The sequence below is a fragment of the Miscanthus floridulus genome, chromosome 8 (assembly GCF_019320115.1).
Source record: "Miscanthus floridulus cultivar M001 chromosome 8, ASM1932011v1, whole genome shotgun sequence".
Taxonomy (NCBI): Eukaryota; Viridiplantae; Streptophyta; class Magnoliopsida; order Poales; family Poaceae; genus Miscanthus; species Miscanthus floridulus.
Window position 1 is genome coordinate 214568499 of NC_089587.1, and position 26309 is coordinate 214594807.

Sequence of the window (26309 nt, forward strand, 5' to 3'; positions counted from 1 at the left end):
TGGTTTGCTGGTTTCCTTTTTGTAGAAAGCAATACTTATAGTGAGTCCTTATTTATGTTATTATTAATAGTCGTATTGATTTATTATCTTGCCATTCTATGTAAGCATATGTTCTACTTTTAAGCAGGAGTTGAGCAATTAGTTCCATTTCATTACCTTCCATCTTCCAATTCTTACTACGGTGCTAGACCCAAAACAAGCCATACCGGATTGCCCGTCGATTCACGAATCAATGCCCCTAGCTGGGTACCCTAAAAACACACGTCCTACTTGTACCCTAGGCACAAGCAGGACTAACCTATCACCCTCCGTCCTAGGTGTCTAGGTCTCTGTCTAAACTTGGACTCCAAGCCCCCACTCCTAAGTCCTGGACTCAGTGCGGTGCAAGGACCTCCACCATCTCCGCCTCCAATCAATCGGTCTAGAAAGAGCCGGATTCCACGACAAGAGAGCAACGAGTCTTCCCTGCGTCCATACCCAAGTATGTGCTTAGGATAATAAATCTGTGACTTGCCTCGAGACTTATGCAATGGCCGATCCTTAACCAACATAGACAGGGAAAAAGTGTAACCAAGCTATGCCCTGTTGGCCACAGGACACAACCTCTTATACCCACAAGTACCCAAGCATATCCCTGTCCGGTCACTATTTTCCTTTCCACCATTTTATCATGAGTCATCATAATTATCACCTATTGTGAGTAACGACAGGTTACTCATATATATATATATATATATATTCCTTGATCATAAAATATGGGTTATTCATTGGGGCTTGCCTTAGGCAGGCGGCGGGTCAACAAAGTCAACACCAAAAGGCTCTAGGGCTCTCTCCTGCACGAGGATCTCCTCCTCGTACTCCTCAATGACTTCCTCGTAATCCTATTTGTCCACGGGCACGAACTCTACCAACTCATGATCTACATGCATGAAATAATAATGCAATACTTAGTAATACGGCAACAACAACTCTTAAAATAAAAATACATCTATCTAACTACTAAGCTAGTGCTACCGACCAAGGTCCTAAGTTACTTACTGTTACCACTAACAAGTATGAAGCATAACATACCTTACCATAGCAACTAAAGGTATTCTTACTCCTAATACTGATTTACTCTATATATGATAAAACAAGAATAATAGCTACTCTATTTATCAAACTACTCTAGAGGCTATAAAATTTATAGCAAGTACATAATAATCTAATGAACCTACTATAAAAATCTCATAGCTATATCTATCACCAATTTTGCCACAAAAATTCCTACAAATATTAATCTACATAATACTAAGCTCTCTAGTTTGAATTTATGAATCTATCATTAACACAACTAACTTTAAACTAACTACACTAACAGATAGATGGCATTTTTGTGAACCTAACAAACTTGGTTTCACTATTTTTAGACATCTACAAGAGTTACTATAATTTATCAAAGTTCAGCTCAAAACTAAATTGAATAAGCATTTATTAATACACTGGAAAATGGAAAACCAAACTTCAAACCGCGGCCCACTAACCGCGGCGCAGCCCCTAACTGCGCGACACGCGTACCACCAGCGCGGCCCAGCCGAGCGATGCCGGCCCACGACGAGAAGGCCCGCGCGCGATGGCCATTTTGCAAGAACGCCCCTGACTTATCGATGAACCACGTTGAGGTCCACGATACTATTTCTACAGACAGTTATCTTATGAATATAACCCTCCCCTTTTCCTTCTTTACCACAGCCAAGTCCCCCAGCACCTACGCGTGCACCGGCACGGCGGCGCTGGCACCAGGCGGCTACACCGGCCACACCAGACTCTCACAGCCCTATCTAAGGAGCCGATGCTCAGCTCGACATCAACTCAAAGCGGTGGGAGGCGAGACGGTGAACGGAGACGTTGTCCCAAGCTCCCTCCATAGCGATGGACTCCTCCCTATGACGGTGGGCACGTTCCCATGAGCCAAGGCACAGACAACGTGAACAAACTCAAGGATGGGCAACAGCGACTCACCCTAAACCTATAGGTCGTGGTGGCTTGACCGGAGACTGATTGAGCGAGCCTAGCCATGCGTGCACGGCAAGCCTCGCAACGGCGGCGATGGCACGACTATGGCAGCAGCAGGGCAAAATGGGGTGCGCATGGGATAGAGTGGAGCAGGGCAAAGGTACAGTGCCAACGAATTGGATGGAGGTGGATGGGGCTAGGGGAATTAGACGGGCGCTGTCGTGGAGTCTTAAAGTGACCGATGGCGAAGGAACTTCAAATTGGGGCTCGACATCGGCTGGCAGCAGTAGTGGAAGTGTTCGGCGCGTATCTAGGTCTCTACTCCATCCTCAGACGCACGCAATTTCATGGATTTGGCCAACGCTGCGAGCTTGCCTCGGCGCGGCCCGGCGATAGAGAAATAGGGAAGGTAGGCAAAGTTTGGCTCGGCGCTGTCGTGGCGAGACGTGGCCGTCAACTCAAAGCATAAGCATGCATGGGCGATGGGGGACAGTGAGACCTGCACAAGACGGTTGGCCATAATGCCAGAACCCGCAAGCCGACGGTGGCACGGTACTGCGCCGCAGTGGACGGCGTCGGCCAGGGGAGGCAACAACGCAGCGTCGACGAGCTAAAGTGATGGCAAGAGCAGACAGCAATCCCACACGTGGCAAGGTGACGTGCGGGCAGAGCCAAGCGTGTCCACACACTCATGGCACCGCATAGGCGAGCGTGAGGCGGCAGGCGGACGCGACAGCAGGGTAGAGCGGCCAGGATTGCGATGCGACTCAACGCGAGCAGCGACACGGCGCAGCGGCGGCAGCGTACTGACCAGGACAGTGGGCCCGTGGTGGTGGCAGTGGTGGCCGAGTGGCCAGGCCTACCATAGCGGTGTGCGCGCGCGTGCATGAATCACAGGCTTGGGCGCGGCAGTAGGTGGCCATAGCCGACAGCGTGGAGCCAGCGATAGGACCGACTAGTGCGGTGGCAGGCGCGTGGGCGGGCGGCGAGGGTGTGGCAATGGTAGTAGCAGCGGTGCGGCATGCACATCAGGTAGCAGGCGTGGTGACGCCGAGTGCCGACACAGTGATCGCACCCAGACACAGCAACCGTGTCATGCATGATTTTTAAAGTGTCCTAAAAACTCACCTCAAGGCTTCGATCGCTAAACTAACTATTTTATGCTCAAGATGGCATGTCAAGCTACTAAAACAAACCCTAAACCCATGCCACCACTTAACCCGATCCTCCTATAAAAATTCCCAAACTTTGCTTTGTCGATCTGTTTTCCGACTTAAGAAAATGACTGAGTTTTCGTTTGGGTTCGCGTCGAATTCGATTTCCAAGCTATCAAGTATGCTAGCTAACGAATCTCATTCTCGACCACAAGTATTTCACCATCGCCTACGAAGCTCATGCTACAAACTTTTCCAAAGTTTCGTATATGCGTTATATAACATTTTCGTTCAATAAAAATTCATTTAGGACCCTAAGTAATACAACGCAACATGAACTGTAACATTCGTTTCGTGTTTCAATTGAACGTTTCAAGTTCCGTATATTGTTTTACACCTTATATTACACATAATTACACATAAGTATAATGCTCATGCAGTGTTTTAGCAAAAACTGTACAGTGTAACACCGAGGGTATTACACTAGCCCTCAGACATCGGGCGAGGCGGAGCCAACCCTTGGGAGTCAGCCTGAGGTAGAGTCAACCCTCGGGGGTCGGGCGAGACGGGGCCCGCGGCCGCAGCGCCCACCAAGGCGAAGGCAACCCTCGAGGGTCAGACAAGGCAGGGCCCATGGTCTCAGTGGCTGGATGAGAAGTGACCCAGCAAGTGGTGTAGTCGCGCTCCTGATCGTGTGGATGAATCAATGTTGACGGTCATTAGCTCCCCCTCTTCGGGTACCGTAATATTGGTCCTCGACAACCGTGGTATACTCTGAACACAAATGTGAAGCCACCGTCAAGCAACTACGCCCGCCACAAAACCTTCGTCACGACTGTGTCGACCACACACCAAAACACACATGTCAGGCATCGATGGTCCTCTTCTCCTCTTTGGATGTCCCCCCATTTGATCTCCCCTATGGTCATCTTCGCTATATTGATTCCAACATGCCTATGCGGTGTCAGGACAATATTCATGTGTATTGTCTATGAGTTGACAATGAAACAAACGGAGTGCATCTGAATCACACATCTCTACCTCCACCTGCATGTTTGTCCAATGAGGTAGGAAGACATGTGTGTTGCATGTGAAAGCATATAGTCCCCTATTTGGGTTTTGATAATTAATAACAACACTTGTGGGCTAAGAATTCATGTGAGGAATGAAGGTTGCAAGGTAAGGACCACAAGGATGCTTTGAGCAAAATATAGGTGTCATCGATAGCATGGATGGATGGAGAAGAGCTCAAGGCAAAGGTATATGATAGAGGTTTTGCTTCATCGGCCATAGGTGATTAGAGAAGTTGCCACTACGTGAGGACTAATAATGTATATGTGTTAGATCTAGTGACGCAGTGAGGAAGTAAGTGCAAACCTTTGAGAAACATTTAAAAATGCTAGCTTAGTACTAAAGATGTTGTTATTCATGTAGGAGTTTGTTTGAAGTTAGTGCTTTTGAAAAAGGTTAGAGAGAGAGGCTTGGTGGAGTAATTTTATACCTACAAAAAAGTCTGGTGCCTATCAGAGGATAGCCACCGAAGCTTATGCTCCCCTGACCGTTCAGTTCCAATCATCGTATTCGTGGTGCAAGGCTTCGTCTCGTGAAACTCCGCCTCCTAAGGTTCTAGGCATCAGAGTATAGGGTTCGCAATTTCAGTAAATGCTAACAGGTATACCTATTGTTTCGGTGCCATCAGAAAAAGGGCACCAAAGAATAGTCCCTCACACGTGGTAGCAACCGATTCGAAGGCAGTGCGTGGGAGGTTTCATAGTGAGTCACGGGAAGCTCCAGTGAGGACCACCGAAAGGTTTCGGTGCCCCTAAAACAGTACTGCACAGGATTTTGAACCGTCAGATTTCTTAAGTTGTGAAGCACTAGAAGCTTCGCCGCAGTAAATCGTCTACATTGTTTTTCAGACACAAAAAGTATCTGTGTGGGCACTAGATTTCCTTGATTCCAACAAAGAAACTGTACCGGAGTAATGGCCATGCAATGGCAAGTTTAAACTAGTCGTTGGGGGCTCCGGGATGCCAAACTCTAGTGCCTCTCATCGGAGTTTTCCAGTGAGGATGTGCTTGACCCATTGAAAGGGTATAATGGATAGTTCCTAATGTGGTTTATAAATAGAGTACGTGTCCAAGTCTTAGACCCTCTCTTGGCACTCCTAACAAATACACGCACTAACTATAGCTCAAGAAAACCCTCCAATCACGTTTTCTTAGTTGAGATTGCGTCCTTGAGAGATTGGAGACGTATGATCTAGTGCATTTACTTTGAGAGTTAGCATATAGTGACACCGAGGCTGTGGGATTCTTACTATTCTTGGCAGTTGCCACCACCTAGACAACTTGGAGGCAGCAGACTCTGTCGAGCACTCATTGGAGATTGTTGAGGATCGGAGCTCCTGAGGTTGATTGTTTGTAAGAGGCTCTTGTGCTCATCCTCGTTGAAGATTGATGAAGAGCAACTCTAGTGTCGGGGCTTGAAGAGCATCTTGTGATCGAGCCAGCCGAGAAATCAAGCCCTCAAGTGAACGAGGCAACCTTGTGGCTATCCGGTTTTACTGACTAGCTCAAAATAATTGTCAACAATCTCTTTTTGCTGGATTCACCTAGACGTTGTTACATGTTGATATCATCTTACGCTGCCATATTCTTTTTTCCCATGTATTTGGTGACTAGATTAATGAGATGAAAACACGCATCGAATTATTGTTGGAACATATTGGGCAATTCGGCTAAGCCGTACTGATGCGTTTTTTAGTAAAGCTCAGGCAAATCTCCTATGCACGTCAGTTTTAGCGGAATACACCGGGCTTGTTTTTGGCCTTCGCTGCCATGCCAACGTTTTGGTTTTCAGAGTATATGGATTATTATCCCGTGGTGGAAGCTGTAATAACCAACGACGGCTCTGTGCATTCTCAGCTGCTGATACAAACGACCAGATAACTTTATCACGGAGTATTTCTTAATAATCTAGCAAAAAAAGAGAATTTCATGTCGATCGTTTTATTGCCTGCTTTTACTTGCTTTGTTTTGTTATAAAATGGCGCACAGTTCAGCACTTCACGTTCGAGAATCGAGACACTGATTTGTGAAGACGAAGTTGCCGAATGCCGAACAAAGCAAGCGGGCACATCACGGAAACGGAATGCAACTAGCCGGCGCAGCGGCAATAGACACGCGGTGGCATCGATTACCGGCGACTTCCCCACCCCAATCGCCAGAGTCCACGCCCCATAGAGCGCACGCCCTCACCACGCCACGCCACGCCGCCCACGCCGCACGCCGCGCCCCGCGTCCCCCGCACGTCGTGCCGCGCCGATGTCATCCGGACGCCCGTCCGAATCCGCCATGGACGCCGACGCAGCGCCCGCGGCGTCCTTCCCTCTCAGATCGAAGAAGCGGCTGTCCCGCACGGGCGACGGCAACTCGAGCCCAAACCCTAGCCCCCGCGGTTCCCCCGCCCGCGGTAGCGAGCTTAAGCGCAGGCGCCGCACATCTGCGGAGTCCGCCGCGCTCGCGCTCGCCACGGCCGCCGCGCGCTCGTCCGCGACCGGCGTCCGCTCCGACGCGGGCGACGGCGCCGTCGAGAGGCGCAGACGCCCGCGCGTCCGCGCTGAAGGAGGCGACGGGGCCATCCGGATGCTCGGAGCCGCGGCCGCCCGCGTCGGTGGAGGCCGCGGCGCCGCCCAGAAACACTGGAGCGACGACGACGAGTTCACGCTCCTCACCGCAGCCGTTGCCTTCCGCGAGCGCAACGGCCGAGCCCCGCGCCTCCCGGACATGGCCGAGCTGTTCGAGTCCATTAGGGACTCCATCTCCCCGCGCATCGACCAGTTCATGGTGTACTACAAGATTAAGCGCCTGAAGAGCAAGTTCCACCACTCCGCCGGCCCGCGCGACCGTCGCCTGCGGGACCTGTGCTCCGTCCTATGGGGTGTCGGCGTCGTGCCCTCTTCCGAGGACGACTCGGACGTCGGCGAGCGACGTGCTGTCCCGGATGCAGCAGCCATGATGCCGGTGGTCACCGAGGTGCTCGGCGAGTACTGGAAAACGAATGAGCGAGCCATGGCAGGGGTGTCCCTTGAGAAGGGCCTGTCACTACTGGGCAAAAAAGAGGGCAGACTTATTGAAACCAAATGGAGGCAGCAGCTTGATCAAGAGATGCAATCTCAGATGCGGCGGCATGATCTGGCTAAGGAAGTCTGCGGCTTGCTCACTGATGCCATCAAAGGCCTCGGCCCTTAGCTCGGCTTGCATCTGGTTTGTAGGAGACTTCCTTCTCTAGTTTACTTGTTTGTTGGTGTGATTGGTTTAAACCTGTTGCTCATCTCAGATTAAGTGTTGGGTCAATTACAGCAGAAGTTCTTCGGAGGAAGCTGTAAACTGAAATTCCCTATTTGCTGTAACATTTTCTCAAAACTTGTAACACAGTTGCACTGTCTGACTTCTGTAACAAAACAGGACGGCGAGAATGCTCTGCTTATTCTAGCTTGTTTAGTGAATTAGTGATGTTCTATTCAGCTTGCCTGTAAAAGGGCTAAGCTTCGGCCAACCTAACCATCTTGTTTTCAGTTTGTTTACCTTCATCAAGGCTATGGTTTCTTTGTTCAGATCCTCATCCTTGTGGAAATCCAGAAATTGTCGGTTTGCCATGCGGATCCTGATTCCTGAATGATGGTGTCGAGGGAACAGTGCCGTGGACGGGAATTTTGATGTGAAAGGCAACTGTTATTTCAGATGGATTGTGGAATTTAAGCTCAGGTTCAGTGTCTTCTAAAATTTCTGTCGCATCGAATATTTGAACACATACATGGAGTATTAAATATAGACTAATTACGAAACTAATTGCACAACTTGCGACTAATTTGTGAGACGAATCTTTTAAGTCTAATTAGTCTATTATCTGACAACGTGGTGCTACAGTAAACATATGCTAATGACAAATTAATTAGGCTTAAAAAATCGTCTTGTAAATTAGCCTCCATCTATGTAATTGGTTTTATAATTAATCTATATTTAATGCTCCTTATTAGTATCTAAATATTTGATGTGACATAAATTTTAGGAGCGACTACAGAACCAAACACCCCGGGTATATCAGTTATTTCAGACACTGCAGTAGTATCTGAGACCAGATTCTGGAATTTAGCTCAATCTGTGCAGTGATATACTAGCATTTATTTATGCTGTCTGGAAGTTGTTCAGGCTATGCAACATTGAAATATTGATCTACTACTCCTTTGCGTACTATCTACTGTGTGTTTCCATCTTCCTTATGTCTATCCAATTTGAGGCCCGACTGTCAAGAGTAGGGACATTTTCATAGGTGGCACAAAAAGCCTAGCAATACTTAAAAAAAAAGAAACAGCAAGTCAATTTTCCTTCAATATCACGTCGATCAGATCCACATCGCTAGATGCATTTCTCCCTTACAATCAGATGTGTCATCGTGGTTTTGTTGTTTTTGTCCCCTCCCTACATTTTTTTTGAGAGAACTACATTCACCAACCGTACCTCGAAGGCACCAATAACCTTTCCCCCCAAGTCCGATGACAATTAGCGTGTTTGGTTGAGAACCAAGTTGGATAGATTGATTCCATCTTTCTTTTTTGGGTTGATCATATTTCATTTTTGGTTAGAGGGATAGGATTGCCCTAGGTTTTCTGTTTGGTCGGAAGACAAATGGATATGGGTCGAGGACCTTGATACATGGCCCCATGTGTTATCCTCTTTCTCCTCCCTTCTTCCCTTGGCTTTTCTCTCCTCACTGCAACTAATCACCGCTGCTGCATGCTCGCCCTAGCCCACCGCCACTGTGCTGCGCCGATGCGCCCCCACTTGGACTGTGTTGCGCCACTCGTTGCACCCCTAGAGCTCTGCTCGCACTTACCGCGCCCCCTCTAGCTCCCACGCTCTAGCCACATCATCTATCCTGGTCATGCACTCCTGAAGAGAGAGTAGGTTCGATCAATTTCTTCGTTTCAGAGGAATGGGACGAACCTGGATATTAAGGATATATTACCCTGTACCAACACTCTTAGCCCCCAAACCAAATACCACACCCCTTCAACTTCAAATTAAACACATGCTTAGAGCAATTTCATCGGATTGAGAAAACCAATCTCCTTTATGTATAAAGGACAATAAAGGGGATTGAGGCTAAAGAACATGCTCCAATAGATCTCCTTCCCAACCCCCTTTCTCTAAGTTTTTTTTCACAATTCCTCAAAATCTCCTTCCTCTCCCTCAAATAAAGGGTATCCAACACTAGTTTTTCTCTCAATCCCCTTTTGTCTCTTCATCTCTCACTGATGTCTCAGGCCCACGTCGTTGAGGTAGGGGCGTGCCATCACTATGCCGTCCACCGAGGCCGCTGGGGCCACGGGTGAGCTTGCCGCCATTCCGAGGCTGTGCGGGAGTTGGCCGCCGTGTGAGGCCGCGCGTGAGCTAGTCCGCCTTGACTCTGCCACGTAGGTTGCTACGCGAAGAGAGGAAAAGAGAGAGAGAGAGGAGGAGTAAGAGAGAAAATAGGATGTATTTCTCGTTTTTTTAGCAACACTTCCCTAAAATCATAAATATGGTTTTCCCAATCCCTTATAGTGAATTTTAAGTGAAAGGAGAGAGAAAATCTGATAAAGTTGGTCTTAGAAACCTTGTGGAAGTCGAGAACCCTCAAGTACAAAACCTTGGGCCCTAGCTTCTCACACGATACGTGACCAACAGTACCTCCCCTTTTTAAAGCATGTGTGTGTCAACCCACTTCCATCCAGGCTCGGTGCGCTCCATAAAACCACAAAGCGCTGGCGGCTGAGCACAGGAACACTCGTACCTTTTCTCCTGATGAGTGGTGATCCGGTCCATCCGTTGTAGAAGGTGTTTGGTTCTTTAGTCGCTCCTAAAATTCATGTCACATCTAATGTTTAGATATTAATAAGGAGCATTAAACATAGATTAATTACAAAACCAATTACATAGATGGAGGCTAATTTCCAAGAAGAATTTTTAAGTCTAATTAATCTATCATTAGCACAATGCTTACTGTAGCACCACGTTGTCAAATCATGGACTAATTAGGCTTAAAAAATTCGTCTCGTAAATTAGGGCCTGTTTGGTAGGGCTCTGGCTCCTCTGAAAATGGCTCTGGCTCTGGCTCCTCTAAAGGAGTAGCTTCTCTGGAGGAGCTGAGGCCGTTCTGAAAAACGTTTGGCAAAACGGCTCCTTCTGTTTTTGTAGAATGGATGGAAGAGAGTGAATGTCCATATTGCCCTTGCTTTAACTTGATTTTACATTTTATTTATATTTTTGTGATTTATTACATATTTTACAAGTACCAGGCGATTTTGAACCTGTAATGAGATGCTAACAATCACTTTTGCATTGGAAACCCTAGCCTATTTCTGAATTATTGAAGCCACCTTTTGTTTTATTTTTCTCTTATACTTTTACATTAGGAACCCTGTCTTTTCTCGTATTCTTGCTACAAGCTCCTCCTCTTCTTTACATAAGGCAAAGCACGCGTACGCAAGGAAATCGGTTGGCTTGGCTGCTACACGCTCAAATCAGGAGGATCGCCGCGTCCTTTCACGCTCCGAGCAAGGAGGAGCCAGGAGGAGCTTGGTTTTGTGGCTCCGTTTGCGCAATAGAAAAAGGGCTCCGGCTCATTTAGACTATGATTGGACACTAATTGTCAAAGAACAACGAAAATGCTACAGTACCATTTCCCAAAAAAATTCGCGAACTAAACAAGGCCTTAGGCTGGTTTTTGTGTTCTATAAACAAGGTTAAGTTGGTTTTTTGGTCGGCGTTTGCAGGTTAAGTGCCCTCTCAGCATAGCTGTCCTAGCCGGTAAGAATAAAAGTAATGCTAGTATATCTGAGACACCTGGATATAAATATTTTCAGCCTTTGGATCTAATCCCTTCGTTGATATGATAGATGTTGAGATTGACATAAATCAAACTATTCTAAACTTACGTAATTAAGTTAACAACATTACCGTCGATCACATCAAATAAATAAACCATAGGAATATATTTTCCGCCGCCGGGCATGCCCCCTGCCGCTGAGGGAGATGGCGTGGTTGTTGCCGACCAGCGCGGACGTGCAGAGGTGTTGTCATCCACGAGGCCAAGTGCAATAGAAAAAGGGCAGCGGAGCCGTTCTTCCCGTCACCCGTTTGGCAGGGCTTCAGCAGGAGCCGGAGTCGGAGCCGCTCGCGGAGCCCTGCCAAACGGCCTCTTAGTCGTAAGTTATGCAATTAGTTTCATAATTAGTCTATATTTAATACTCCATGCATATGTCAAAACATTCGATGTGATAGAAATTTTAGGAGTTCTGCAGGAATCAAACAGCCCCGTATTCTTGGCAGCCTTTTAGTGAGAAAATGGTCACGGCTCATAGTGGAGCAAGTTTCTCGGCGCTCTGTCCCCCAACAGGCAAAAGGTCAGGACAATACGGTCACATCATAATAAAATACATATATTTTAGTTAAGAAAAATAATTAAAAAAACTAAATATTATATATAACAAAATATCAACGTTTCATGAGTCATTTTAACGAGGTGGACATCCTATTATAGCAAAGCGTATTTCGCGTCCTATAACAATTTTCTCCCCCATCGCCCATCGGAGTATCCGGCCACCCCCGCCCACGCACCACGCCGGACCGATGCCCTCCGAACAGCCGTCGGCATCCACCGTGGCTACCGACCCGGCGCACACGCCCCTCTTCTATCGCAGGCGCAGATGGAAGAAGCCCTCGTCCGGTCCCCAGCCCCGCTTGGGTGGCGGCAACCAACGGGGCCTCAACCCTAGTCACCTCGGCCCCCCTTCAAGCAGGAGCGAGCTCAAGCGCACGCTCCGCGAGTCCGCGGAGACTGCCGGACTAGTGCTCGACCTCAACGCGGCGAAGGGCTCGCGTGGGTCCGACGCCAGCGTCCGCCTCGACGGAGACAACGGCGACCTCGAAAGGCTCGGAGCTGTGCGCGTCGCCCTCGACGTAGACAATGGCGCCGCCCAGAGTCTCTGGAGCGATGCGGACGAGGTCAAGCTCCTCGCCGACGCCGCCGCCTTCCGCGAGCGCACCGGACGACCCCCGCTCCGCCTGGACGCGGGCGCGCTGTTCGTCTCCATCAAGGATTCCGTCTCCCCGCACATCGACGAGGCCATGGCGGACGACAAGCTGATGTGCTTCGAGAGCAAGTTCTTGTGCGGTGCGCTGGCGAGTTCCACCGCCACGCACGACCGCCGCGTGCATGACCTGTCCACCAGAGTGTGGGGTGCCCTCGACGTCGTGCCCCTTCCGGAGGACGACTCGGGCGGCCAAGAAGCTGACGAGAGCTACAGCGACGAGCGACGCTTGATCACAGAGCGCGCGCCCAGGCCCGCACCCTCGCCATGCCTCGACGCGGCGATGCCGTACGAGCGGTCATCTGCATCCTCCATCGACGCCGGCGGGGCGCCCACGCTTCCTTCCCACGACAAGGGACGCCTCATCACAGAAGGCGCGCCCATGCCCGCACTCTTGCCACGCCTCGACGCGTCGTCGCTGTCCGAGCGGTCATCCGAATCCTCCATGCACGCCGACGCGACGCCCACGGCTCCTTGCCCCGAGCGACGGCTGATCACAGAGCGCGCGCCCATGCCCGCACTCTCGCCACGCCTCGACGCGCCGTCGGCGTCCGAGCGGTCATCAGCATCGTCCATGGACGCCGACGCGGCGCCTACGCTTCCTTGCCCCGACGAGCAACGCCTGACCACACAGCGCGCGCCCTTGCCCGCACTCTCGCCACGCATCGACTCGCCGATGCCGTCCGAGCGGTCATCTCCATTCTCCATGGACGCCAACGCGGCACCCACGCCTCCTTCCCCTCCCAGTTCGAAGAAGCGCTCGCTCAGCCCTCTGCTCGGCATGGGCGACGGCCACCAGGACCCAAACTCTAGCCCATGCGGCTCTCCCTCCCGCAGGCTCCGCATATCCGCAGAGAGCACCGTGGTCGCGCTCGCTGCGGCTGCGGCTGCTGCTGCGGCGGCCACGCTCTGGTCGGACGTCGACGGAGGGCATGAAGATGTCCAGAGTCTCGAATCCGCGGGCATCGCTGTCGACTTAGGCCGCGGCGACGTTCAGGGACTCCAACCCTCGGGCGACGGATGCCATGGCGTCGCCCCTAACTATCCCAAGAGATGGAGCGACGCCGACGAGGTCACGCTCCTCGCCGCAGCCGCCTTCTTCCGCGAGCGCACCGGGCGATCCCCGCTCCCCATCGACGCGGGCGCGCTGTTCGACTCCATCAGGGACTCCGTCTCCCCGCACATCAACGAAGCCAATGTGTCCTACAAGCTGACGCGCTTCAGGAGCAAGTTCCTGCACTCGGCGCCGGGGGAATCCGCCACCTCGCACGACCGCCTCTTGCATGATCTCAGTGTCAAAGCGTGGGGTTCTGTCAACACTGTGGCTCGAGACGCCCGAGCTGCAGCAACCAAGACGCCAGTGGTAACCGAGGTGCTTAAGGCCCGAGATGCAGCAACCAAGGTGACAGTGGTCACCGAGGTGCTTCGTGAGTACTGGAAAATGAATGAATTGGCGGGGTTGTAATTGGAGAAGGGGCTGTCACTACTATGGAAAAAGAATGGCAGATTGATTGAAACCAGGTGGAGGAAGCAGTTTGATGGAGAGATGAAAACACAAATGCGGTGGCATGATCTGGCTAAGGAAATTTGTGGCTTGCTCAGTGATACCATCAAGGGCCTAGGGACATAATTCAGGTATGAATGACATGTTGCATATAGTATGTAGGAAATCTCCTTCCCTAATATATTAGGTCAATATGTTAAACTTGTTGCTCATTCTGTAATGCAGTGTTGGGTCAATTATAGTAGAAATTGTTTAGAGGCAGATGGAAATCGAACATTCTGCCTGATTGTTGGACTATTTTGTCAAAATTATAAATCTGTTGCATTGTCCAACTCCTGTTTGCAAAATAACACGGCAAGTGTTCCTTAAGCGGATCAAGCCGGGTTTTGATCCGCTTATTTTTTCATCCGGAATAGTGTTTTTCTCTCACAAATTCATCCAGTATTCCTCCAAACCATCCAGGATCCTCCAGAATTCAGACAAGCGAACATGCCCTGAATTCTGGAGGAAGCTGGATGGTTTGGAGGAATGCTGGATGAATTTGTGAGAGAAAAACACTGTTCCGGATGAAAAAATAAGCGGATAAGCCGGGTTTAAGGGCACGCGAACGGGGCATACTGGAAACTTGCAGTGGGAATGGATTGCTAGTTCTAGTTTGTTACTAAACTAGTACTGTTTTATTCAGCTAGATTGCAAAGAGCTGAACTTCAGGCAACTAAGTTAGCTTCATTTCAATTTGTTTAGGTCTATATAATTTAGCTATTTACTGTGTTCCTATTGAGTGAATCTACGCTGATTCTGGTGACATCTTAATTTCCATGCACTCTTAGTTTCTGATTTAGATCTAGGACTCGATAATTTTGAGTGGGAACAACATTTTGAGAGGGATTTTAAAGAAGCAACCCTTTTCAGATGGATTCTGTAAGTTGGTACAATTTCACTCACATGTAATTCCTAAATGTGCACATTCTGTAAAACCAGACCAACATATTTGTTGGAAGTTAGCTCAACCGATATGTGCAACAGTGTAGTATTGTCTGGAAGTGGTTCAAGCCATGTAGGTCGAAATATAAACTTCCATCTGTCTCGTGTGCATTTGCTCACTCTGTAGTTTTGGTGCTCATGGCTCTTAGGAGTAATGGAATCCACATAGTCCCTACTGTCATGTAAATCTCTCATGGATTAGGGTTTACCCTGTGATATTTGTGTTGCTTCAGCCAATCGGCCTGTAGAATCAGCGAATCACATTGTCATCATCAAGTTTCCTTGTGGCATCCACCTGATTCGACCTGCACTTCTCATTCCCTTGTAGGTTGTGACTTGTGATCTTCGACAGCTCGATTTTTAGTCGACTGAAAGATATGTGGCCAGCAGTTCACTGCTGATTAGGCTATCCATGATTAGGGCCATAGGGCGTAAAACATAATATGATAACTGTATCGATCACCGTGCATATTTTAGCCTAGTGTAGTCTTTTGCTTTGTTGTTAATTTCGGCATGTCATAATCAGATTTGAGGGTTCTCAATGGGTGCAAAACATAATATACTCCTTTGGCTTTGTTCAATCACTGATACTGATTTTGCTCATGAACACAGTTCGGGTCTAGTGCTAACCTAAGTACGCTTTGCAGGTACAAGTGAAGGCGTAAATGGATCTGGTACGCTGGTGCAAGTCATTGTAATCAAGTGGAAGCCTTTTCTTTGCATCAATCAACTACTTTAGGCTCAAAGTGGTTAATTTCCACGGTTTAGACCTGTTTTGGGCATGAAATTTTCCCTAGGTTCATGTGAAATTCTTGAGCACCAAAGCCGATCTTAGAATTGAAGGGTTTTAAGTAACTTCTGTAGACGCAATGTTACATCTGTATTCTGACTTGTAGGTGTAACAATCCAACACAAGGCACGGTGTGGAAAGACTAGCTTAACGACCTCAAACTGCTTTTGCTCAGTTCAATAGTGTTCCAACTTCATAAATTACACGTTTCTGTGTTTGGAAAACATGACCATTACTTAAGAAACATTCCTTGCCCTTCTGATAAGCTCGCACCAGAATCATTATTCTTCCGACAAGATTATTTTTGTTAAACAGTTCGTAAAAAGGTTTGGAATGCAAATGAAGAAGCATGGTGACAGCATACAAAACGATATGCCTATGAAAGCAGTTCAAAGAATGTGGTGGCTTCCCATGGGCCAAGATTAGGCTAACGAGAGCTCTCCAGCGGGAATATTCCTCTTTACCAATTTCTCCCATGATTCGTTGGTCTCTTCAATGACCTTCAGGGCATATTCCTAGTTCAGACAAACACGGATACCATATTATTATTATTGCAAGAACAACCTCTGTGCTTCAGGCTAACTGAAGAAGCTGCGTTCAGGCTTACCTTGCTTGCAGGCTTGTTGCCGAGACCAAATCTGTTGGCAGGCTTTCCATCAGGTATCTTGTAGTCTCTGAACCAGTCTCTGATGGCAGTCAGTGTCCCCTGAATAGATATTACAAAATGGTCAAGACAAATCTAAGAGAAACTGGACATGGACTGAAAATGCAGCATTGCAGTGCGGACTGTCATTGAACTCAATACATATAAGCCTCACAACAACGCATAAAAACAGGGACAAGCTGATTAGAGTCTGATCATTATAGGGGGTAGCATTTATCTCTTTTCCAGTGACATGAATGCAAAGTAAGTCCGCTACCAATTATTACTTTCAGATTCTTCAGCTGAAGCCCAAAAACTAAAAACAGAAAGCAGTAGTGAGTAACAGCATAATATGAAGGCATCCAAGTACCATGAACGGAAACACAAGTATGCTCTACATTATTTGCTTTTGAAATCTTCAACTGACATGAAATTTAAAGAAATGCTTAGTAACAACAATGAAACTTTTTTCTCAAGAAAAAAAAGAAGCAATAACAGTGACATAACATTGAGGCATGCCCCACTTCCCACCAGGGAGATCAGCAAATAGATATTGAAGGAGAACAAGGACAAGCGTAAAAGAGGACAGGAACCACAGTCATACCGGAAAATGCTTCTCAACATCATCCACGTCATTCACAAGAGATGCTTTCGGGTCATCCAAAGAAATGGCCACAATTTTCCAGTCAAGCTCCCCCTCATCAATCATTGCTAAAGCTGCCAATGGTTTAACCTTAAGAACATCCCCGATATTGGCACGTCTTTCACCTATCTCAACAACATCAACTGGAAAAGAAAACCACAGAAAAGAAAGATTTATTGAAAGTGAAGGTAACATGAAAACCATGTTTGTCAAAGGTAACAGATAAAAATGTTCATTACCAGGATCATTATCCCCAAATGCTCCTTCAACATCAGAATTTGCAGAAGTCGGGTCCTCCCATGTTTGAGGAAGTAACCCATAGTTCCAATTAATGTTGTACCTGATGCAACAAGTAATGTCAAAGAAAGCTGTGCAAAAATGTGTCGTGAGGCCAATAACAGTGTAAACTCAATTGCACTGCAAACAAGTATGTAAGTTTCACAGATGAAGCATGACAACTTAAATGAAGGAACAATCCATGAATATTGTATTATCCCAAATTAAGGGATCAAGTCAAAGCATAACAGAACAGCGTTAGGCTGTCTTAGTTGAGAACAACTTCCCATGTTCATTTCATCAATGTATCATAACGAATCATAAGTTTCTAGCATGATTACAACTACCATCGTCCTTAGGGCTTGTATTGATGCACACCAATCCACCACAACACACATAGGCTCTAAACAGCAAAATTTTGTTTTGACAGAGGTAAACCCAGCTTTTATAGAAAGCGAAGTGTTTACAAAGTTCAAAAAACGAAAAAGGCAAAGAAAACGGCTGGGGTTACCAGCTTACAGCAGAGTCAAGGCCACCACGCGCACCAAAACAACCTCTAGGAACCAAACCGGCCCAGCACAAGCCAACAGACAAAACAGACAGACCCCAACAAAAGCAGCCTTAACCTGAGCTACAAACAGTACTGACCTATAATATACCCCGTTCAGAATCCATCAGATGGGATAAAGGGAGCGAAAACCTTAAAAATGCCATGTTTTCAACTATACGACACCATTCAGTGGAATCAGTTAGTTGGCCTACAATCATGACTCAATTCACGCCCAAATGGAAGATACGATACCTTTCTAATAAACAGAAAAAAGGAACAAGTCTAAAACCGCACATTTCTTATCCAATTTTCCTGTTTTTTTTTACAACAAATTTCCTGGTTTGATAGTCCTTACGGGTAGTATCGAAGGTTGCCCTTCTTGGTGTCCTGCTTGATGGGCGTGAAGGCCTCGTCGGTGGCGACCTCCATCTTGGCGCTGCTCTCCTTGGGGATCTCGACGACGAAGTGGAACACCCCGTCCCCGGCGCGCAGCGGGACGTCGTGCCACGGCGACACCTTCCGGCCCCCGCCGTCGACGAGGAACACGCGGTAGTCAAGTGTCTCGGGCTGGCCCTGCGCCTTGGGCAGGAGGTCGGCGGTCTTTAGGAGCGCGGTGGTGGTGAGCCCCCGCTGGCGCTGGAACCGCACGGCGGTGGGGCGGCGGCTGATGCGGCTGCGGAGGCCCGCGCCCGCTAGGAGCGTGAAGCGGGTCGCCGCCGTGGCCGCCGTCGCCATCTGCGCGGGCTACGCGGACCGCCGGAGATGGTGGTGGTGGTGGGGGTAGGCAGATGCGTTGGACAAGGAGGAGGCGGAGGCGGAGGCGGCGGCGGCGGCGGGGGTCACTGGTAGTGGGGGCTGCGGATGACGAGGCCAAGGATTTCAGGATTTGGACGGGGTTACGGGTCTGGTTCGCGGCTCGCGCGTACAGTGGCTAGCTGATCAGGTGGGCCCGCGCTTCTGTGGTAACAGTAGGCGTAGCACAGCAGGAAGCCAGGCACGCCGCACGCTTGCATACCCGGAGATTCGGGAGTGCTGAGTAGGCCGGGTCAGGCCAGATCGGGCTAGGCAAGTCATCCAAGTTGATTTTTTTTTTATTTTTAATATTTTTTTAAACTAATTTTAAATCTAACACAGTTTTAATTTTTTTTTACAAAACTAACACTTTTAGCTGCGTCTATTTTTCTGGCGCGGCGAGAGGGATGACGTGGTGACGACCGGGGCGCTGACCGGTGACGTGGTAGGGTCTGCCGCGCCACCGATTTTGGCGCGGCAGTGACGCGCCCTGATTGGTGGCGCGGCAGTGACGCGCCCTGATTGGTGGCGCGGCAGAGCCGGCTAAAAGGGCCGCGGCCCAGTCCCGCCTACCTGTCGTGCCCGCCGTGCCTTCGCGCGCGCCGCGCCTGCCCGCCGCCGCGCGTGGCCGCCGCCTCGCCTGCCCGCTGCGCCTGTCGCCGGCAGCGCCAGCCCGTCGCTCCTGCCGCCGGCCGCTGCCGCATGCCCGCGCCACAAACGCCGGCGCACCACGCCCGCCGGCCGCCCGCATGCCGGCGCGCCACCCCCTTCGACTGTCCGCCGTGCCCTCCGGCCACGTATGGCGGCTGCCCGCCGTGCCACGGACGCCCACCGTGCCCGCCACCACCCTCACTGCCACGCCGCCGCCCTCACTGCTGCGCTGTACACCGCTCCTAACTGTCGCATGCCCTTCTCTCTATCCCGTGTCCACCCGCCGTCGCCGTCGAGGCCAGCACCCACGCCTCCCGGCACGATCTAGCGCGCCGCCGCCGCGAGGACGAGCGCCGCTACCGTGAGGTACTCCCCTAGTGTATTTGTTGATTGAATCAACGTTGTTAGTATAGTAAGTTAGTAAAATAAATAAAGTTAGTATAATTAGTAAAGTATAGTTAGTAAAGTTAGTTAGTTTAGTTAGTATAGGCAATATAGTAAGTTAGTATAGATAGTAAAGTTAGTTAGTTTAGTTAGTACAGTTAGTGAGTTTAGTTATACATTAGTTGTAGTAGTTAGCCTTGTATAGATGTTAATATTAGATTAGTTAGTATAGTTATAGTTAGAATATGTATTAATATTACTATAGACATTACGTACGACGATTTCGATAAATTGATGAAGTTTTTTGAAATGCTTTTGTAGATGGATTGTTGTGTTAGAGTTTTTTTACGGAGGAAGTGTTAGGAGAGAAGATGGTATGTTTGAGGATATAGAAGAAGAATTAGAATGGTTTGATGAACCTCCTAGCTTCAACGACCTTTGTGTCCATTTGAATATAAAGTTTGACAGTGATTTCACACTGAAGGGGAGGTTTGATACTGGAAAGACTAGGGCACACTATGTCCTCATGCCCTTATGTGATCCTGCTCACTGGTCACGCTACACTAGGGTGCTCCAAGATTCCAATGCGCCCATAGCTGAGGTGGTGGTGGAGAATGGGTACAGGATGCAGGGTGTCCAGGATGGACCGTCCATTGACGGTGTTGGAGGCAATGAGCAAGAATTGGAGGTCAAAGGGAAAGCAGCTCAGGGTAATATGGATTTGGACGGTCAGTTGACATAGGAGCAGTTTCATTCAAGTCAAGTAGGTTGTATAAGCAATGATTTCGATGTGAATGAGTTCGAACTGGAAGAGGAGGAGCAGGACAGAATCGGTGATGTAGTTAGCAGTGATTTGGACGATTCAGATGGTGACCAGGGAGATAGACATGCTATGCCCACACCGGTTGATGTCATGCTAGTACCTGTTCATGGTATGCATGCTATCCAGGCTCAGGGTAGATATCGATACAGGACCCATGGGATACCCCACAAGAAAGGGAGAAGATCTAGTCTAACTAGGACTTCTTTCCCTATAATCTTAATAGTAGTATTTGTAACACCTCTGGTGTTTTGACCTAGCACTAAAAATTGATATGTCATCATGTGCATTGCAAAGCATTCATATAGTATAAAGTTTTGAATGCATTCACTAAATAAGGTTTATTTCATAATGTTGTTATTTCATGTGATGTGTTTCAAAAACCCTAAATAAAGATCATGACCACAAGGGTCAAATTTCATATGATCATGTGAGGCCATGTGTCATTTGACTTAAATAACCCTAATGGGCCATGTTACTGGTCAAAAATCAAAATTTAAGTAAAAGGAAGACAAATCAAATTTGAATTCAAATTCAATTTATAAAAGTCATTTTTGCCCCTTTTTACTAATTCAAAATCCATGTGGAATTTGGGGTTGAGGCAAAAAGCAAAGTTGGAGGTTATTTTATGTGGATCAACTTTGGTATTCAAAGTTTTTCAAGTTTACATATAAAATTTAGAGTAATTTTGAAATGATTCAAATGCTCAAATGCACCCCAAATTGAAATTTCAAAATGGAGGTAGAATTTGAAAATATTTCTAGAAGCAAAGTTGTAGAGTTTGAAAAATTGAACAACTTTCATTTTTGGAGATTTTCAACTTCTTTAGAAAATTTGGGAGTAATTTGAAAAATAGACTCACCGCCGATCGGATTTCGCCGCTTCTTCGCATGTTGACACGCAGCCGGTGCCGTGGTGAGCGCGGGCGTGCGCTGTCGACGCCGGGCAACACCTTCCCGGCTATAAATAGCAGCCACCGCCGTTGTCATTCCCATTTTTCCCCTTCTGCTCTGCTCCGCCACCAGCTTGCTCCATCGCTCGCCGTAGCCTCCGTCGAGCAGCATCCGTCGTGCCTAGCTATGCCTACGTGATCGTCTCGGCCTTGCGCCTCTCTACGGCTTGTCTATGCCACTTGGGTTGGCCGGAGTCGCCCGGCGCAACTGCTTCTTCCCCAAGCCCGGTCGGAGCTCCGCCAGCATCGTCTCGACATGGCTAGGCCATTCTAGACCATCTCCGCCTTCACCAAGCCCACCGACGTGACCGTGGTGAGCCACTGAACGTGAAGTTCACTTCGCTTTTGACTCTACCGCAGTCTTGCCAGGGTTACACCGTGAGCCGACGTGCTCGAGCCACCATGGCTGGCGTGGGGTCTTCTCCGGTGTACCTTCTGCCATTCTAAGGACGGGGATGGGTTCGTAGTAGGGTGTAGATTATTTTGGTGAGGTCGGCTTCGCTGGAGCGTCACCGTTGGTGCATTTTGTGGCCGGTCAGTGAGGGCAGCACCGTCGTGACATGTTTGAGTCACTGACGGGTGGGGTCAGCCTGTCAGTGTGAGTGAGGAAGAAGAACAGTGAAAATTTTTATTTTCTGAATTTGTGAATAGTGCTGAAACTTTGGGAATTTGTAGGAAATTCATGAATGCTCCAAAAATTCTGAAATTTTGTGTGTAGCCTCTATACATGCTCTAGTATGGTTTAAAAATTTGAAACTTGAAATTTGAATATATTTTAAATGTTCAAATATTCAGTCCATTAATTAATAAATGCAATTTCCATAATTTTTGTAGGCCACTTTATAATTCCAAAAATTATGAAATTTGTTTTGGTACACTAATTTGTCATGAGGAAGCTTACATAAAATTTTTAGGTCATTTGGAACAAGTTCATTTTTGGGCTTAATTCCAAATTAATTCAAAAATAGATAAAGACAAACCCTAAGTGTTTGAATAGTGTTGGATCTTGTTTTGGTCATGTTTTGTGACTAGTAGGGTTTCAAGATCCACTTGGTCAAGTCACATGTGTGGTTCTTGATGGTAGGATTGCAAGTTGGTTTTGTTGGCTTGCAACTGTACCGTGAAATAAAATCCTTTGCGGGGTGTTTTTACATTTCATGTACCGTGAAAGCATCATGTTTACATTATCATCATGTTAAAGCATATGTTATCATTTCATGTAGAACCCGAGAACGAAACGATTCTAGTTGAGCAAGTTCTGGAAGAATCTCTGGTTGTCACGGGATTCGATATTTGTGGTACTGATCCGGAACCTGAGATCGTCAACGAAGGCAAGCCCCGGTTTATGCATTAAACCATTACCTTGTTTACTTTGAAAAGCTTATCACCTATGTTACTTATTGCATTAAGTTGATTGATTCAAATGTTGCCTACTTGATGCATTGCCTACCTTGTTAATTGTTTACCATCCTTGAAGATGTTTTCATTTATAAAGGCATAGTGTGCTTAGTATGCTTTATGGTAGGCTTTCAAAGTAAAAGTTTCGATACAATCAAAGATGGCATACTGGCCAAAGAAAGAAAGAAGATATAATGAACTAGAGACTAGTCGGGTGACTTATCTTGAATTTTAGGTAATGTTGTCGACTATGTCGCTTAAAGGCCACTCATTGTGGATCTTCTGAACGAGACACTTTGTAGTACTGGTCACATACTCCGGTAAGCCTACTTCGGCTAATCCGATACTAAAATGAATGCCCACGCACTGGGAGTGGAGAGATAGTGGGAGTAGCGTGTACCCTCGTGGCTGGAATGTGGCTAGATTTGAGGTGTGCTGTGCTCTCGGGTGGCGTGGAGACAGCTTAGTATAGGAGGATCCGGTAGCGAGGTTGATATATGCAAGATTAAGTTCTACATATGTCGTGTGATAAGGAATCCCCAGCTAGGACTTGAATCAATTCGAATTGCCGGTGCTCCATGGATATAGAGACTCGATTCATTATAGAAGCAATGCAGGACTTGTGAATTACTAAAATATGAGAAAAGAATGGAATGAGAAGGATTGGAATATGAGAAATGTACATTTAGTTAAGGTAATGAACTAAAAGAACTTAAGGGTAAAACTTGAAAATAGAATGGAGAATAGTAAGCTTTTGGCAAAGAACTTTTGAATCTTACTACATCCTTACCTTGCCCCAAACCCCTGCATCTCTAAAGTCTTACACCCCTTTATGTCGGGTTAGTCTTGTTGAGTACCTTTGTACTCAGGGTTTGTTAACCCTTGTTGCAGGTGAGTCGCATGCACAGGCTTGTTTTGGTCCCTGCTGCATATCTGTGTTTGAAGTCAATGATGATGAGGAGTGATGAATGGCCTTTGGACAAGGCACTAGTTTGTTTGATAAATAAAATTAATGTAATATTATCCCGCTACTATGGTTGTATGACACTTATGGTATTGTAAGTTTGAAAACAACTGGTTTGTAACTATGTTATCTTAAGACTTCCGCTATCTTTTACTCTGGTATATATATTTGAATAAACTATTGTAATCTGCAATGTCTATGATTGGGATCCTATTTGAAAAGAGAATCATGGATGATTCGGGTTTCCCGAGGACACCAGACAGACCTGTTGAGTTGTTGGGAACTCGTGTTCGCTATCCGAGGTCTGTCAAGACAACAATAGGTACACGTGGGCCCGATTTCTTAGGAGGTTCTGCCACAGCTGGTATCAGAACAGTTCCCATCTAAGATCATTGTAGGTTACTTTGGAAAACCTTCAAATTGATTTGGATCAAAGAAAGTAAACTTGATATTTTAAAGTTCAAATTTCTTTCTTCTTACCTATGATCTAGCCTCAATCATGTCTTATTTGAAAGTTTGTGGCGGATAATATGATTAGGTTTGTCCTATGTATTAAAAATCTAGTACTTATGATTATATAAATCTTTTGTACTTAGATTCGTAAGATCGATTCATGCATCGTGCTTGAGCACCTTGCATAAATAATTCCCCTTAATAGTGGTTGGGTAAGTAATGTCAATCCCATTCTTACTAACCTCCATTATCCTTAAGCTATTCTTATAGTCCTACCCTAAATTCTACAGGCTATGGCAAAGACCAAGAAAACCGCACGCAAGTCCATCGGACCTCATGGAGTCCCTCGTCATTAGTTGGCACCAAGAAACCACGAGCTTGGTGAAGGTAGTGCCAAGACCCTAGGAGATGAAGGATCTTCAAGCAACCTCGCCAACATCGAGAACCTTAACAAGGAGCTCAACACTCTTCATCGAGCTCATGCCAAAGATCAAGAGGAGTTGGCAAAAATGCAAAGGGGTATCACCATGACCATGGAGCTACGGAATGAAGCCTGGACATGAGAGGATGCGGCCAATGAACGTGTCCATGAGTTGGAGTTCTATGTAGAGGACCTAGAGATGGACAATGCTATTCTTCATGAGAATGTCCACATGTTGTACGCTCAACTTCATCCACCTCATGGGGATGGTGAAGTTGCCGATGAAGAAATGATTGTAGCTCTAGGAGAAGTCGAGAATGAAGAAGAGGAGGAGGATCCTGAGGAGTTGGTGTACTTCTCAAATGAAGATGAGGTTTCGTTTGATATGGGCACAGATGCCGAAGACTGAGAGCTTGGAGTAGAAGTAGTTCCTTTACTGCTTTCCTAGAAAACCAGGGTTGTCTTGTGGGATACAAGACATGTAATATAAATAAGGACCCTTTGTAGCATGAAATCTTTTAAACGCTTTCAATAAAGAATAATGTAAGTAAATGTGTTTCTCTAAAAGATGCCTCGTCCTATCACCTGCACTGGTGCTAGTGGCTCGCACGACGATGATGAGTGCCCAAATCCTCCACCAATGCCCTCGACTATGGAAGATGCCATAGCCGCACTCGTCAACGCAACGGCAGAGAATGCTAGGCTGTTAAGGGAGTTGGCACAGAACCAGCAGGCACCATACCCTAATTGTGGCCATCGTAATAATGGAAACAACGAGTCAACCTATGTGGATTTTAATGACACACGTCCGCCTATGTTCTCTAAGGTAGATGAACCTTTAGAAGTAGACTATTGGCTTAGGACAATAGAGCAAAAGTTCGAGCTGATTCACTGTACCGAGGTTCAGAAACCTAGGTTTGTGGCACAGCAACTCCGAGGAGCTGCTAGTGCCTGGTGGGCAAATTTGGTAGCAGTACAGCCCGCTGGTCACCAAATCAACTAGAGGGAATTTAAGGATGCCTTCAGGGCACACTATATTCCAGATGGTGTGATGACCATGAAGTTAGAAGAGTTTTTGACTCTTAAGCAAGGGGAGCACCCAGTGATGCATTATGTTGGGCGTTTTAACCACCTGTTGCAGTATGCTATTGAGTATGTGAATACTGACAGGAAGAAAAAGAATTATTTTCTTAGAGGCCTGAACACTAAACTTCAAGCCATGATGAAAACTTGTGGTAACGCAACTTACCACGAGACAATCAACATTGCTATCGCTTCAGAGGAGAATTACCGCCGACACAAGGAGGCGAAGAAGAAGAAAATATTTGCTTCCGGATCATCGAGTGGAAAGCGTCAGAAGATCATATACCATCCTCAGAATTATGGCCATGCACCATTCCACCCACAACAAGGCCAAAGCAGGCAACAGATCTTCATTCGCCCTGCAACTAATACGCCTTATACTCATCAAGCACCGCAGCAGCAAAACAATACAAATAATGCAAACCACAATGCTACTCCCCAGAATCACAATTTTCCATGCTATAATTGTGGTAAACCTAGACATTTTTCCCGAGAATGTCCGTATCCTAGGAAGAACAATCCTGATGCACCCAAAGCCTCTGTTAATCAAGCTCAGAATCAGTACAAGGGCAATGCTCAGAACAATCAGAAGGGTCAGGCTGAGAAGAAAACTGGAAGGGTATTTTATACTCAAGTGGAATCTATTCCAGAAGGAGAACCAGTTATGATGGGTATGTTTCCCATTGCTAAGCATCCTGCAATTACCTTATTTGATT

The 26309-nt window shown here is 47.2% G+C and overlaps 2 protein-coding genes and 1 pseudogene across 2 annotated transcripts; 2 read left to right on the top strand and 1 right to left on the bottom strand.

Annotated features, from left to right (window-relative positions):
- Window positions 1-6323: 6323 nt before the first annotated feature.
- Window positions 6324-7638, top strand: LOC136474905 (probable transcription factor At2g01370). The gene has a single exon (XM_066472477.1). It carries the CDS (start codon window positions 6476-6478, stop codon window positions 7400-7402), a length of 927 nt encoding a protein of 308 aa, XP_066328574.1. The 5' UTR covers window positions 6324-6475; the 3' UTR covers window positions 7403-7638.
- Window positions 7639-11787: 4149 nt separating this feature from the next.
- On the top strand, window positions 11788-15563 carry LOC136478121 (uncharacterized; annotated as a pseudogene).
- Window positions 15564-15799: 236 nt separating this feature from the next.
- Window positions 15800-18547, bottom strand: LOC136478122 (soluble inorganic pyrophosphatase 6, chloroplastic-like). The gene is made up of 5 exons (XM_066476452.1): window positions 18031-18547; window positions 17089-17189; window positions 16811-16992; window positions 16171-16269; window positions 15800-16078 (listed from the first exon to the last, which is right to left on the bottom strand). Exons 1-5 carry the CDS (start codon window positions 18408-18410, stop codon window positions 15986-15988), a joined length of 855 nt encoding a protein of 284 aa, XP_066332549.1. The 5' UTR covers window positions 18411-18547; the 3' UTR covers window positions 15800-15985.
- Between the last annotated feature and the right edge of the window lie 7762 nt (window positions 18548-26309).

Excerpts from the sequence above, each read along its gene's own strand:
- LOC136474905 (XM_066472477.1), top strand. The coding sequence starts at position 6,476 with ATGTCATCCGGACGCCCGTCCGAATCCGCCATGGACGCCGACGCAGCG.
- LOC136478122 (XM_066476452.1), bottom strand. The coding sequence starts at position 18,410 with ATGGCGACGGCGGCCACGGCGGCGACCCGCTTCACGCTCCTAGCGGGC. Across the intron at positions 16,993-17,088 it reads ATTTGGGGATAATGATCCTG|TTGATGTTGTTGAGATAGGT; the intron begins GTAATGAACATT and ends TTTCTTTTCCAG. Across the intron at positions 16,079-16,170 it reads GCAACAAGCCTGCAAGCAAG|GAATATGCCCTGAAGGTCAT; the intron begins GTAAGCCTGAAC and ends TGTCTGAACTAG.